This window comes from Petromyzon marinus, chromosome 13, assembly GCF_048934315.1.
Source record: "Petromyzon marinus isolate PM22_M1 ecotype Great Lakes invasive population chromosome 13, UKy_Petmar_22M1.pri1.0, whole genome shotgun sequence".
NCBI lineage: Eukaryota > Metazoa > Chordata > Hyperoartia > Petromyzontiformes > Petromyzontidae > Petromyzon > Petromyzon marinus.
Genome location: NC_133679.1, coordinates 2,431,126 through 2,443,271, shown reverse-complemented (window position 1 = coordinate 2,443,271; position 12,146 = coordinate 2,431,126). Strand labels below are relative to the sequence as shown.

At 56.1% G+C, this 12,146-nt stretch overlaps 1 protein-coding gene across 5 annotated transcripts in view; it reads right to left on the bottom strand.

The window, feature by feature from the left end:
• MYO5A (myosin VA) overlaps positions 1-12,146 on the bottom strand; it is a 124,121-nt gene that overhangs the window by 36,456 nt on the left and 75,519 nt on the right. For 4 of the 5 annotated variants that reach the window (XM_032953886.2, XM_032953892.2, XM_032953891.2 and 1 more), the window contains exons 20-27: positions 8,500-8,656; positions 7,560-7,799; positions 6,788-7,036; positions 5,563-5,656; positions 4,560-4,708; positions 3,496-3,618; positions 2,059-2,181; positions 1,198-1,296 (exon numbers count right to left, since the gene is read on the bottom strand). In XM_032953886.2, the coding sequence (XP_032809777.1) occupies positions 1,198-1,296; positions 2,059-2,181; positions 3,496-3,618; positions 4,560-4,708; positions 5,563-5,656; positions 6,788-7,036; positions 7,560-7,799; positions 8,500-8,656 (1,234 nt within the window). The remainder of the gene's footprint in view (positions 1-1,197; positions 1,297-2,058; positions 2,182-3,495; positions 3,619-4,559; positions 4,709-5,562; positions 5,657-6,787; positions 7,037-7,559; positions 7,800-8,499; positions 8,657-12,146) is intronic. The other variant, XM_076066713.1, reaches the window with a different exon arrangement.

Genomic DNA, 12,146 nt, shown 5'->3' with positions numbered 1-12,146 from the left:
CCTATAACGCTGCGTGTTGTTTTCACAATGCAAATTGAGACGCGAGGAGTGTGCTAGGGAACGCATTTTTGTAAAACGCGGATGCGAATTGGAAACCACGCGATCGAGCCAACGGAACCACGTCGCGTCGAGTAGGGACAAGCAGTCGTACGGCTGCCCCGGCGTAGCATCGCACGAGGCGTTGGGATGCTACTGGATGCTGCTGGATGCGACCCCACGTGCCTCAAGTCTTTGTTCGGCCTGCGCTACGCATCCCGCGTGTCATCGCGGACTCTGCTTTACCCCCTATAGTATTTATTATTTATTACAACGCTATTTTTCCATAACGCGGTGTTCTTCAGGAACACAACTATCATCGCGTTATAGGAGAACACACGTGACTCCACTGGTGCATCCGAGCTGAGCCTGCGCAGGGGCCTTCACGGTGCCAGTAGCCTTCCGCTGCCTATTTGTTGTGCCTAGCCGCGTCCAAACCGTGATACGCCTGCCTCACGAGACACCTGAATTTAGCCTGGGGCCGAGCAGGGCCAGGGGTCAGGGCCAATGGCGTGTCCGTTGCGTGCGACGTCGGTCATTGCACTGTGATGACACAGCGTCGCCGTGTAATTTACATGAGTACCGACTCTTTTCTTTGTAAGTGATGGGAGGCACAGTGGAAAAACAACCTGTTGCCTCCTGACCTGAGCCAGGTTGTCTCGGCATGGCTCCATGTAAAAAGAGTACGTGGACCATGGTAGAATAACATGTGCATATGCATCCACTGCTGGATGAGGGTCTCCCGCGTGGGCCATGTGGGTTCTCTAGGCTGGTCATTGTGGGTTGGTGAAGGTCGGTAGAAGGTCGGTAGAATACAACAATGCATTTTGCTGCACCGTCCACAACAGCTGATTTATGCACAGTGATCACCCATCCAAGACCGATCCAGGCTCAACCCTTCTTAGCCTCCGAGATCTGTATGTATGTTGAACTTCTTTCGCACCGTACGTAGGCCAAGATTTGCCGTGTTCAGAGTGATTTGGCCACGGCCTATCAGTTAACAAATGACTCCCATTCTACAAAAGTGCCGACTAAAGTGGCGATGACAATCTCTTGACCTTGCCCGGTGTGTTTATTTTAACGCACCGCCCCAATCATGCTGCAGCGACGTCACACCTTTTAGACTCCCCAGTTACCGAGCCCAAGGTCGAAGGTCCATACCTTGAGGTCGTCGTACTCAATCTCCACGTCAGTGCGGGGGTCGGCCGCCCCCTTGGCTGCCGGGAGGGCCTGGTCGGACACCGAGTCGCCGTCGATGCCCTGGAAGCCGACAAAGCCGCCGCCGCTTAGCACACTCACTCCCAGAGCCACGCGCGCACACACTGCAGCCAATCGGTCTCTCCGTGGGTTTACAGTGACGAAAGACCACACGGCATATAAAGGTGCATTCAGAGAAAGCACTCGCACAGGGGCCGGCAACCAAAATAACAGGAAGAGCCATTTTTTCCAAAAATATGGTGAATGGCGAGACGGTGGTCCTCCTTAATAAACGACGTCACGAAGCAGCAGCCCTGCACGAGCATGAAGAAGGGCGAGAAGAGGAGGCAGTGGAGGGAAGTCGGAGAGAAGGGAGAAGAGACGGCGAGAGAGCCAGAGAGGGTGCACGGTGACGCGGACCAACGGTAGCTCGTCCGCCGCTCGTTGCAGAAGGGTCCACAGTTCGAACGAAGCGGCCGCCCTGATTAATACCGCGGTTCACATCGACAGCAACGATGCTACCCGTCGTACGCGTGACAGTGGACGTTAAAGAACCCGCGTCACATGATTCACAAGAGAAAGCCATTGTGTGCCGGCGTCGCGGTCCAGATTTGAACACGTCACTCCGTGGCATCTGCACAGCAATCATCGCCCCGCGCCCCCCTCTCCAATCCAAAAACTTTGCAGGACCATGCTGAAAAAGAGCCATCACACAGCGAGGCTTTTGTGGGTAAACAGGCGAAAAAATTAAATTATTAATGATATAAATAATGAAGACAAAGAGAGAGGTAGAGAGAAAGGAGGAGAGGGGAGATGGGAGAGCACCTTGCCCTCGTGTCTGTCGAGGCGCTCCTGCATCCAGCGCTTCTCCTGCTCCAACTCCCGCACGCGTTTCTGCAGCTTCAGGAAAATGGTGAAGTCCATCGCGGCTTTGACGGTGTCCACCTCCTGACACGGTGGCGACATCGATCCCTCATCATCATCATCATCATCGCAAACCACCACCATCATGATCACCGCCATCACCACAATCATTTCCATGACCAATAATCACCATCACCACCATGACCATCATCACCATCAAGATGGCTCACCACAATGGGATCCCCCGCAATCATTGTGAATAAGAGGCAATTCACCCTCATTGCTGCCAGCAAAGGTTGGTGCGGCAGCAGCAGCAGGGGCAGCAGCAGGGGCATTAGTAGAAGCCACAGGGGCAGCAGCAACAGCCAGGGCAGCAGCAACAACAAGGGTAGCAGTGGCAGCAGCGGGGGCAGCAGGAGCAGCGCTAATTTCCGAGTGTCACAAAAGGCTTGCAGCAGCAGCAGCGCGTCTGACACCCACACGCACCCCTTGGTTTTCATCGCCTCCATTAGCACCGGCACACAGCGTAATAGTAGTAGTAGCAGTCACACACCAGCCTGGTATTATCTAAATTAGGCATTTCCAAAGTGCAAGCCATGACTTTTCAAATCGTTAGTAATGATCCCCAAAGATGGTTATTGTGAACGGGCCCAAATGTCACAGATACAAATAAATACCCTCAACTGGGAATTAACATTACCAATTATGCTAATACGCCAATTATACGAATACACCTGTTACATCTCCTACTCAGGATGGATAACGAATCCCAAACGAGTTTCACGTGGTTAAATGGATGACATTTAAATTAAATATAATCGTTAGAGGAAAGCGGTGGTCTCCAATCTCCACAACACGCATTCACGCAGGGCGGTGGTCTCCAATCTCCACAACACGCACTCACGCAGGGCGAGCCCCTTGCATGGGGAAGCAATTCTTGAGAACGGAGAATGACGAAGAGGCAGGAGCGCATCGAAAGTGGTGGCGGTGCGATGAGACAGGGAGAGAAGAATGCGAACTGCTAGAGCGTTGGGGAACATCGTCACAGCAAACAAGGGCAGTGGGGGAAACGGGGCCACGGCGCGCGTTGGGAAAGTTTCGAGTCACCGGCGCTGGGACCGGCGCAACGGAATGGTGTGGGGGGGGGGGGGGGGGGGGCGCGTGGGGCCGGGCCTCGGCACGAGTGGCGGCGTCGGTGTGGGTGCCGAGAGAGAGACGCTCGCACGCCAACCGAGCCGAGTGCCGCACGGCAAACGAGACACGAGACAACTTGGCGCTTGCGCGCGTGCGGACGAGATGCGGACGAGCCAGGGTGCCGCTGCAATCAATGCTCGTTGCGCACTCCGCTGCTGGATGGGTGCGAACGTAGCGGGCCACGGATATGGAGGCAAGCCGCACCTCCAGGTGGCGGGTCAAGTCCGTGGTGTCGACGTCGGACGTCATGATGGAGTTGTAGGCCGACTCCGACTCGTTGCTGCTCTGCGTGGAGCCGGTCCTCCTGTGGCCCGGCTTCGCGGTTGCCTGCGGCGAGAAGCGGAACGTGCACGGTCGGCGGGGCAGTCGGCATCTTCACTCGGGCAGGCCCGCCCCCTCGGGTATCTGTCCTGAGACAGATACCCGAGGGCCCGCGGGCACGTGAGGCCGCTTCGGAACGGCCCTGCGAACGATGTTTATCCGTCACGACAGCGCCGAGTGTTGTTGGCGAGTGCCTACGTTGCCCAGGACGGCACACGAGAGGGCGGCGTGGCTAGCACCGCTCCTTTGTCTCCCCAGGGATGGTTATATACAATGTACCGAATACACTATTAGGGCTGAGTCGACCTAGGCATGGACCAAGATGGTTTAGATATTATTTGTCACTGATTGTTGGTTGTGGACGGGAATCGAACTGGGTCTTAGCTCAGAGGGCAACCGTTCCACCCCCACGCACCGCAACAGCCGCCATTCGCCACTGATTGATGGTGAAGTGTACCAGTCTGGGTGCACATTGAGGCTAAGTGAAGTGTCAGAGGCTTCCCGACAGGAGGTTACGAGACAGACCCAGGCGTGAATGTTTAACTGACTGACGAGGTCTATGTGCAAACAAAGACCCCCCGTACAGCCTCTAACAGGCTGTTGGGGGGCAAGTGCTGTTAGCAAGCACCTACAAGGCCAGAACAGGACACGAGGAGGTGGGTGGGCAGCATCACGCCCGACTACCTTTGTCTCCCCAGTGGCGATGCTTACCCACCGCACGAGCTACTCAATTGAAGCTGAGTTCACCCAGGGAGGACCAGGAGCAGTTCAGATAAATAATTAATCGTCACTGCGCGTCGGTGGTTTTGAGCGGGAATCTAACTCGAGTCGTGGGGCTCGTAGCGCAGCGCCACCGGTCCCACGTGCACACACAGACACACGCGCACACCCACGGGCACGCACGAACGTGTGCGTGCGTGCGTGCGTGGGGGAATGGAACTGGGCACCTTGAGCATCTCGGTCTCTTCGCGCAGGTTCTCGTGCCGCAGCTCGAGGCGAGAGAACTCCTTGACGAGCGACTGGTAGCGCGAGCGCTCCTCGTCCAGATCCCCCTGCAGCTGCCGCGTCTCGTCCGCCAGGCGCGCCTTCAGCTCATCTGCGACGGCACGGTGGGGGGGGGGACGTGTGACGTCGATTCGCAACATGGAGGGAAAAAGCGGAGGACCCAGAGAAAAATCCACGCGACCGCGGAGGGAACGAACATGCAAATTCCAAATATACAGGCGTCAGGGTCGGGATCGAATCCACGACCTCTTGTGTATCGGGCGAGGTCGTTAACATCTCGTCAACGTAGGGCACCATGCTGCTCGTGAGCAGCGTGACGCTCAGCACTGTCTCCTTGGAGAAGGAAGCCTGAATTTAATGAAAACAAATTTCCTTATGCTTTTTTTTATTGGCATAAGCATATGTACCTATTAGTAGCTAATGAGTAGCAGGCAAACCCTTTGAACGCAATTTTGATTATTATTATTATTATTCATTGTTCGATTTGGCTTGGGTAGGTCACAGTGCCCAGTACTCAAAGCCATCGATGATTAACATAGTCTCATTGTTTCATTCATTTGGGAGCACCGCATCGACAGATTTCTAAAGGGGCAGACCAGACTCGCACGGGGGTTCCACGCCACTCGCGCGCGGCTCAGCAGAGTCAAGAGCGAGCGCGCCATCAACACGCAGAGAGAGATGGACAAAACCTGCCGCGGCAAGAGACGCGCGGCACAGGCACAGCTGGGCCCGCGTGCAACAGAATGCGCAGCGTACACAAGGGTGAAGGTCAAAGTGCGAGGGTGACGGTCACGCGAGCAAGGGCAGCAAGGGCAGCTGGATTGCCGGACACGTGCAGCCCTTTTGTCAACGCGCTTCTGGACGAGGGCCTCGTGGGGGACCATTTGGCCAATGGGAGAGCGGCGCGGACGGGGTGGGGGCGGAGGCGGTGGGGGGGCGGCCCACCGTGCATCTCCTTGTCCTTGGCCTGGATGCGCAGGTTCAGCTCCTCCTTCTCGCTCTTGAGCAGCGCCGTCTGCTCCATGAGCTCAGCCACCACCTGCGAGACAGGGGACGGCGGCACCGACGACTCGAGGTCAACTCGAGGTCAACTCGAGGTCAACCCCTTGACGGATCCACCGCATGGTCGTCGCGCGCGGGGTGAACGGACGAACGGCGATCAAAACTCACGTTACACGAATTGCTGTCGGCTCGCGTCTCCCCATCATCCCTCTTGATTCATCCCATCCCTCCCCAGCTTAAGGGTTCAAAATCTCCAGAGCTCCCATCAAGCCTACAGACCGCACCCCCCCGCCCCCCCACCACCCGCCCCCCCCCCCCCATTAGCTTTATACACTCCTCTCTCATCAATGTTGCAAACCCCACTGTGAGTTCTAATTAGGGCTGCGACAGAGAGTCTGTTAAGCTAACGTTCGAATTTTGTGGTCGTCGATTACTCGGGCCCTGTAAGAGCGGTGGCTGCCCAAACATTGTGGCTCCCAGAAGCGGGGATCCCTCCACCCCCCCTTCCCCCCCGGGTCCCCCAGCATGACACGGCGGGGCGTTGATGTCGCCGAGGGCCCGCGCATCACCTCCCGTCCAGCGGCACGGCGAGCGCTAAAGCGAGACTTTTCTTTTTCAAACTATCTTCACGTTGTTTGACGGAATCAAAAAATCGGACTGATAGTCGGGTAGCAAGTGAGCGATTACTTAGCTACGTGGATAGCCCAGCTCGAGTTTCAACAAGTAAGGCATGAGCACGGTTGGCTACGTACGGTGCGAAAGAAGTTCAACGTGCATAAAATTTGTGCCACCCACGTTGGCTTCTCCTGCTGTGCCCCCAAACGCTCCCTGCGCACCGCTACCACCTTGCCGTGGCACCGCGCCTGACGGGTCGGTGCCGTCGCCCAGCGGTAGTGCGCTCGCCGCTCGTTGCAGAGGTTCACGGCGGCCGCCCTGGTTAGTGCTGCCGGTGTATTAACCGTCACAATAAAAAACAACACGCGCTTTTCTACGATCATCGCACACCCCCCCTGCTACGAACGCTTGGCAGGACCCTCGCGAAGCAGAGCCGCGAGACTCGGCGAGGCTTTTCCGGGAGTAAACGATCGTAGCGACGACAACAACAACAGCAGCAGCAGCAACACCGGCGGCAATAAAACAAACAACAACGACGACGACGGCGAGTCACCTTCTCGGTCTCCTGCTGGTACTTGCTCGCGTTCTCCTGCAGCGCACTCTTCTCGGCGAGCGCGCGCTCCAGCTGCGCCCGCAGCTGCTGCACCTCGTCGGCGAGCCCGGCGAGGCGCGTGCCTGAGCTGCGAGCCTCGTCGGCGCCGGCACGCAGCCGCTCCAGCTCGGAGCGCAGCCGCTCCGCCTCCTGGGCGTGCGCGTGCTCCGTGGCCGCCAGGCGCTCCTGCATCGCCCTGCTGTCCCGCGTCTGTTGTCGGGGACGGGGAGCGAACGAACCGGGGTGGTGGAACCGGTGGGCGAGATGTTAAACTACCTCGCCTGGTATGCGGGACGTCGTGGGTTCGATCCCGATCCCGACGCCTGTATACTTGAAGTTCGCGTCTCTTTCTCTCTCCCCGCGGTTGCGTGGATATTTTTCTGCGGGTTCCTCAGTTCTTTCCCTCCACATTTAGAATGGACGTCGCGCGCCTACGAGTATTTGGCTGCAATAAATTGTCCACGTGATGAAAAGCCGCTCCGTTGAGCTTTCATTTGTGGCCAGGTCGCTTCTGAAAAAAGAGCTACATAGCTCAGTGGGCCTTACCTGGTAAAAATAAAAAATAAAAAAATAGTTTTTAGTTTAGGGCTCGCTTCCAACGCGGCTTCTCGACAAACACAAAACGTGACAGACATTAAACGCGGGGGGTTGCAGGTCTCGCTCGCTCGCCCCACACGAGCAGGCCGGCCATGGCCATGGGTGTGCGCGCGTGCGTGCGTGCCCTCTCACCCACCTGCTCGTTGACCTTCATCTGCAGCTGCACGACCTTGTTCTCCATGCCCTTGTGCAGCGTCTTGTAGTGCTCCACCGAGCGCGCCTCGATGCGCAGCTGCTTGAGCTGGCGGCGTGCTCGCATGCGGCGCACGCAGCACTGCAGGTGCACGACGGCGTGCAGCTCGCGCTGCACCAGCCGCCGTGCCAGCCAGCCCCGCACGTGCTTCTGCAGCACCACCGCTTTGTGCCGGTACAGCATCTGAGCGGCACAAAGCGGGGGGGAAGGGAAGGGGGTGTGCGGGGGCAGACGGACGTCGCTCGCGAAACGTGCCGTTTGTGTTTTGGTGTTTTGCGATTAAACGCAGTCCGCAAGGTTGAGGGTTTCCCAGAGGCGGCACGGCCCCGCTGCACATTCTGCTCCACCACCCCGCCCCCCCCACCCTCCAACACTCTCATTTGTGGGCGATAGATAACAAGATAAAACATTTTTTTTTCCTTTCCGATAAATATTGCAATTGAGGGATGTCCTGGAACAAAAACTCCCACGAAAATCTTAGGGCGCACAAAGTCGGCTTTTGTTGAGAGCGGAGAAAAAATAAAAGGAGCGAATTGTTAAGTTCATTGTGTGACCGCCCGTTGTACCTCCCTAGTTTAAGACAGGGCCAAAGCTTACCACTGGCCATTCTCTTACCCTCCCCTCGTCCCTGCACTCCATCCCGTCCTTCCCCTACAGCCCTTACGTGACCCCCACGTGACCCCCACGTGACCCCCACGTGACCCCCACGTGTCCTCTGTCACGGCCACTCATTCCTCGGCCCTCGCCACCGAGATCTCTCGATTTTGGCCACTGCTTTTTAAACGACGCAAAGCGCCTTGGGGCAAGGCGCTCCATAAATATAAAATAAGACGAGATAAATGTCACCGCGTCTCTTAAAATTCATCTCGCGCCTTCCCCTCACCTGCTGGTATCGCTGCCGAGCGAATATCCCTCGCGCCCGGGCCTGCATGCGGATGGCGGTGCGGCGTATCTTGGCGTAGGCCCGGCGCACGCGGTACATGCGGTACGCCGTCTGGATGATGACGGCCGCCCGCGTACTCCGCATGAACTGGGCCAGCCTAGGGAGGGGGGGGGGCAGGGGGGGGGGTGCACAGAGCAGGCGCAGGTGACCTGGCCCGGCACACGGCACCACGCAGCAAACAGCAGGGCCACGACGCAACACGCGACAACTTGGATTTACGCGGCAGGTGAACGAGACTGTAAAGCCCATTTCTTTGGGAGCGCTTTGTGCGTGTTGGTTTGCTGTCCTTCCCACGCGCCTCCGATTCGCCGCGGCCGGCTACGTAACGGCGCGAAAGAAGTTCAACATACGTACATACGCACGTAAACGCGGGCGCATTTCGAGACGCTGTGTGGAAACATTGAGTCAATCACGGGCAGAGGAAAGAAGGGCGCTCTTGAGGCTGGAATTGTATTAGGGGCAGGGCGTGGACAGCAAAGATTTCTGGGCACAGCATAGGAGAAAGAGCGACCTCCCTCTGAGCAAAGGTTGACTGTAAGTTGTGACAGAATGCCTTGGCTTCGGGAACGGCAGGTGTGTGGGGAAGAGAGAGATGAGAGGGGAGAGGTAGGAGAGTGCGTGGAGGGGAGTCGAGTGAGAGGGGAGAGGTAGGAGAGTGTGTGGGGGGAGTAGAGTGAGATGAGAGGGGGTAGAGTGAGATGAGAAGGGAGAGGGGGTAGAGTGAGATGAGTGGGGAGAGGGGGTAGAGTGAGATGAGTGGAGAGAGAGGGTAGAGTGAGATGAGAGGGGAGAGGGGGTAGTGAGATGAGTGGGGAGAGGGAGTAGAGTGAGATGAGAGGGGAGAGAGTGAGATGAGAGGGGAGAGAGTGAGATGAGAGGGGAGAGGGAGTAGAGTGAGATGAGAGGGGGTAGAATGAGATGAGAGGGGAGAGGGGGTAGAGTGAGATGAGAGGGGGTAAAGTGAGATGAGAGGGGAGAGGGGGTAGAGTGAGATGAGAGGGGAGAGGGGGTAGAGTTAGATGAGAGGGGAGAGGGGGTAGAGTGAGATGAGAGGGGGTAGAGTGAGATGAGAGGGGAGAGGGGGTAGAGTGAGATGAGAGGGGAGAGGGGGTAGAGTGAGTTGAGAGGGGGTAGAGTGAGATGAGAGGGGGTAGAGTGAGATGAGAGGGGAGAGGGGGTAGAGTGAGATGAGAGGGGAGAGGGGGTAGAGTGAGATGAGAGGGGGTAGAGTGAGATGAGAGGGGAGAGGGGGTAGAGTGAGATGAGAGGGGAGAGGAGTAGAGTGAGATGAGTGGGGAGAGGGGGTAGAGTGAGATGAGAGGGGGTAGAGTGAGATGAGAGGGGAGAGGGGGTAGAGTGAGATGAGAGGGGAGAGGGGGTAGAGTGAGTTGAGAGGGGAGAGGGGGTAGAGTGAGATGAGAGGGGGTAGAGTGAGATGAGAGGGGAGAGGGGGTAGAGTGAGATGAGAGAGGGTAGAGTGAGATGAGAGGGGAGAGGGGGTAGAGTGAGATGAGTGGGGAGAGGGGGTAGAGTGAGATGAGAGGGGAGAGGGGGTAGAGTGAGATGAGAGGGGAGAGGGGGTAGAGTGAGATGAGAGGGGAGAGGGGGTAGAGTGAGATGAGAGGGGAGAGAGGGTAGAGTGAGATGAGAGGGGAGAGGGGTAGAGTGAGATGAGAGGGGAGAGGGGGTAGAGTGAGATGAGAGGGGGTAGAGTGAGATGAGAGGGGAGAGGGGGTAGAGTGAGATGAGAGGGGAGAGGGGGTAGAGTGAGATGAGAGGGGTAGAGTGAGATGAGAGGGGGTAGAGTGAGATGAGAGGGGAGAGGGAGTAGAGTGAGATGAGAGGGGAGAGGGGGTAGAGTGAGATGAGAGGGGGTAGAGTGAGATGAGAGGGGAGACCGGGTAGAGTGAGATGAGAGGGGAGAGGGGGTAGAGTGAGATGAGAGGGGAGAGGGGTAGAGTGAGATGAGAGGGGAGAGGGGGTAGAGTGAGATGAGAGGGGAGAGGGGGTAGAGTGAGATGAGAGGGGGTAGAGTGAGATGAGAGGGGAGACCGGGTAGAGTGAGATGAGAGGGGAGAGGGGGTAGAGTGAGATGAGAGGGGAGAGGGGGTAGAGTGAGATGAGAGGGGAGAGGGGGTAGAGTGAGATGAGAGGGGAGAGGGGGTAGAGTGAGATGAGAGAGTTGTTCACGAGATTCACGCAAAACCGAGCAGTGTGCGCGGAACAGGCAGCACAACAGACACAGCATTACACGCGTGACACGCAACACCGCACAGAACATATTACAAGACGTATGCTGCCCAGAGAATGGCACAGAACGTGATACAGGACGTATGCTGCCCAGATAATGGTATGCAAATAATGACGCACAGAACGCGGAGCACGGAGAATATTGCATCATCATTAAGCGTGATTTATACCGCGTGATGTAACGATGCACAGCAAAGCATCGCACGCAGAACAGAGAGGAAGCTTGTTTGGATTGACCCGCAACATATCTTGCGGCGGCGAATGCGCGAGCTTAAGGTGACGATTTGTGTCTCTATCGCTCGGGCTGGTGCGAGCAGCGGCCGAGGAAACTGGAAAGCCGAGTTGTGCCAATTTTTGTTATTATTATATATTTTTGTGACACCACCAGGTAAGGCAACTTCGCGTGGATATTTACAGCAGCCACATCCTGTAAACGCTTGATGTTGATTCTAAATGTGATGGGGTGGGCGAACTGGAGGACCAGAAGAAAAATCCACGCGGCCACAGGGAGAGAGACACGCAAACTCCAAATATAGAGGTGTCAGGGTCGGGATCTAACCCATGACCTCCTGTATACCAGGCGAGGGAGTTAACATCTCCTCGCCACCGTGGCGCACATTCTCGGTAACGGCGTACGTCAGTGGCGAGTGGTTTCTGATCCGGTCCTGGGTACCCCCTTTGCCAAGCCATGCTCACCTGCTTGGTGAAATATGGTCAAACGACTTCCATAGGCATGGAGAAGCGATGATGAGGGTTATTATTACATTTTTTACGTAATATTTAGAGGATAAACAATTATAATACCATATAGATATTCAGCCGTTTGTTAATGCATTACCGGATGAAGTCCTTCCCACATGGTGCCGGTCACAGGGGTTGTTTGACCATACTTCACCGCAAGCGGTCAGTGTGGGAGTGTCCTCACCGAAAAGTGAAGCAGATTTATGCTGCTCGTCAACAGCAATACGTATACAGACAAGGCATGTGGCACACACACACCACCCCCCCCTTGTCGGTTTATATCGTTGGGCTCGAAATCTGTTCAATGCCTCTCCAACTTAACTGTACTAGGAACAGATTTAATTATTATTTGTCAGAGCCAAGTTTCGTCACAGGAAATGTATCTCTTCTTTAGTAGCGATTTAAGTTGGTGCCGTATTTCCGATGTCTCTCATTACAGGGTGGTGATTTTGCCAACTTCTAATTTGCTATTTTTTTTTGTTAGGTTTTGCTCCGATTTAAAATTGCTCCAATAGTTGTCGTTCATTTTTTTTAATTTGACTGGTTTTGTCATTGTGGCGACTCGGGTCACCTTGCAAATGAGACGCACCCTGGTC